The sequence below is a fragment of the Sinocyclocheilus rhinocerous genome, unplaced genomic scaffold (genome assembly GCF_001515625.1).
Source record: "Sinocyclocheilus rhinocerous isolate Xijiao unplaced genomic scaffold, SAMN03320098_v1.1 C36951143, whole genome shotgun sequence".
NCBI lineage: Eukaryota > Metazoa > Chordata > Actinopteri > Cypriniformes > Cyprinidae > Sinocyclocheilus > Sinocyclocheilus rhinocerous.
In genome coordinates this window covers 1-2,667 of record NW_015786997.1, presented here as the reverse complement: position 1 = coordinate 2,667, position 2,667 = coordinate 1, and the positions used below count along the sequence as shown (strand labels likewise).

Here is a 2,667-nt window from a genome sequence, read left to right as displayed (position 1 = left end):
GGTGAGTTTGACATTTTTTTTTAGCCTTGCAAAATGTAGTGAGTGAACTAAACTAAACTACATATTTTAATTGTCCACAGTTCAGTTTTGTGTAAATTAGAATATTTCACTGTAAAATAAAGAAATTGAGTATTTGAGAAAAAATTTACTCTATTTTACAGTACAGCTGTCTTAATTTCTTAATTTTAAAACGTTCAGCCATCTAGATTTTATTTTGGTGGAAAACTGCACAGAGACTTTGTTTCATTTTGATGAATCAGGTAGCCCTAATATAAAATACAACATGTGATGTCTCTTCAGCCCATCCATGATCTGAGGTACTCGCTGGTGAAGAGGTCTCTGCTGGGCACGGTATCTGACAGTGGCTCTGTGGCTCTCTGGGATGCTAACACTCAAAAGGAGCTGCATTTGTTCGAGGGGACGCACAAAGCCCCGTGTTCAGGGCTGGCCTTCTCTCCGGCCAATGATTTGCTCTTCATCACTGTGGGCCTTGATAAGAAGATCGTCTGTTATGACACTTCCAGCAAAATGTAAGAGAAACCATCACATTTAATATGCAATTTGGACACTGGAGTTTGATTTCGAAGCTGTATTGTTAATCAGTTTAATGTGTGTGCTTGTCCCCACAGGGTGTTTCGTAATAAGCAGGTGGAGTCTCCACTCACAGCCATTGATTTTACTCCAGATGGGGCTGGACTGGTTGTGGGCTCAACGCAGGGCAGAATTTATATGTACGATTTGAGAAACCTCAGCGCACCGGTCAAAATCACTACAGCTCACAAGACGTCAGTGACCTGCATTCGCTTCCAGAACTCCACCTCCAAGTTAAAGGTACAGCTGTCTGTTATTTTGTACATAAACACATTTCTACAGAACCACCTTCAGTTTCATGTGAGATAGCGTTTTTTTGTTAAACTGACTCATTTCCTTATCATTCAAAATGTGGGGATAAAAATATCATGCAAACGTTTGTTTATTTAATTGTTTATTTCTTGAATTTTTTTGGTAACTTCTGACATAGCTTAGAAATTCTGCAAATTGTTCAGATTGAGAATATATTTTAATTGATTAAAGCATGTAACATGCAATGCTTTTTATATGAAATTAGAAATGTCATTTCATTAGTTTGAATTAATTATATTTTAATTGTTTTCTTTTTCTTTTAAATTGTATTATTTTCTTAAGTTGTATGTATGTATTTATTTACTTATTGTAAATGTTTTTGTAACATCTGATGTAGTTAAAAAATCTATTCTAGGAATTGTTAATTATTCAAAATGTTCAGATTGAGAATATATTTTAATTGATTGATTGGTAACATGCAGTGACATGAAGTAATTAATTACTTTGAATTAATTTCATGTAGAATTTTAATTAGTGTAAAATTATTGAATATTTTAATATTTAATTATTCTCATTTTTATTACTTTTTTTAAATTATTACTATTTTTAACTTATAATTGTTGTAATGTCTGATATAGTTTTAAAAATATATTCTAGGAATAATTAATTATTTAAATTATGATTAAAGATGCAGTAACATGCATTTTATATGAAATAATTGAATAAATTTACTTACATTTTTATGTATTGTGAATCTTATTTAATAATTTTTTTTATTGTATCTTATTATTTATTTATATACAATTTTTGTAACATCTGAAGATTTTAAAAATGTTGCCCCTACATTCAACCGTTCAAGATAATTGAAACGGACTCTGGTTATAGTTGATATTAAAAACCAGCCCTGTTTCCACAGTCCACTAAAACATCCAGCAAGTCTTCTCAATCAAGTAAGAGGATCTCAGTAAAACTAGGCGGTCAGCAGACGGGACCCTCCACTCCAACATCTACAGTCCCACCCGGTGTGCCAGGCTCTGAATTTCCTGGTGATGGACAAGCCCAAGTCACAGGTCCACCTTCCTTTTTATAGCTATAGAAGATTTTATTCCTTATTCAGTCATATTTGGTTAGAATTTAAAGCCCTGTTTATAGCTTTTGTAAAGGTTTTATGGGTAGTGAATGTTTTGTTTTTGTAGGTACTGCTGGAGAGGTGTTCACCCGTGAGGCGGAGGGTCAGCACAGCCAAGACCAGCTGCCGAATATGGAGAAATTTAGCAACATCGGTCGGAACAGCCTCAGCTTGGATATTTTCTCCCCTCTTAATGATGGTAAAATCCCTGATGATGCTTCTTTTGCATTTTTATCACTGTATTGACCGTTTTTTTCTTTTTTCTTTATCGTCATCTGTCTTCTCATTTTTATGGTCCCTTTCTGGGCTTTTCCATCCTCTCTACAGGTTTCAAAACACGTGGTTTTAGTGATACTCCAACTTCAAGAAATGGTGAGTGTTTTATTAATGGCAGAGTTCAAGAGATTATGATTTTTGCATGTTAATTACATGGCTAAATGTTTGCTTGGCATTACTCTTGTTTTTAGGAGGCAGTATAGATGTGTTCTCGAGGGAAGGGGAAGGCCAGCACTCCACAGACCGCTTCAGAGTTGGCCGAAACAGCTTGGACATCTTTTCACCTGTACGAGATGGTGAGGAAACTTTTCCAACCGCTCTTTCACAGTTTTGCACAGACACAGACACTACTCTTCCAAAGTTTGGATTTTTTAAATGTTTTTGAAGTCTCTTATGCTCACCAAGGCTGCATTTATTTT

General features: G+C 34.8%; 1 protein-coding gene across 1 annotated transcript; it reads left to right on the top strand.

The window, feature by feature from the left end:
- Positions 1-288: 288 nt before the first annotated feature.
- Positions 289-2,608, top strand: LOC107736761 (protein NEDD1-like; the record flags this gene model as incomplete). Its single annotated transcript, XM_016548118.1, has 6 exons — positions 289-530; positions 630-831; positions 1,760-1,913; positions 2,040-2,171; positions 2,300-2,344; positions 2,440-2,608. Coding segments are annotated over exons 1-6 (944 nt in total), but the record flags the coding sequence as incomplete, so codon positions are not given.
- Positions 2,609-2,667: the final 59 nt, after the last annotated feature.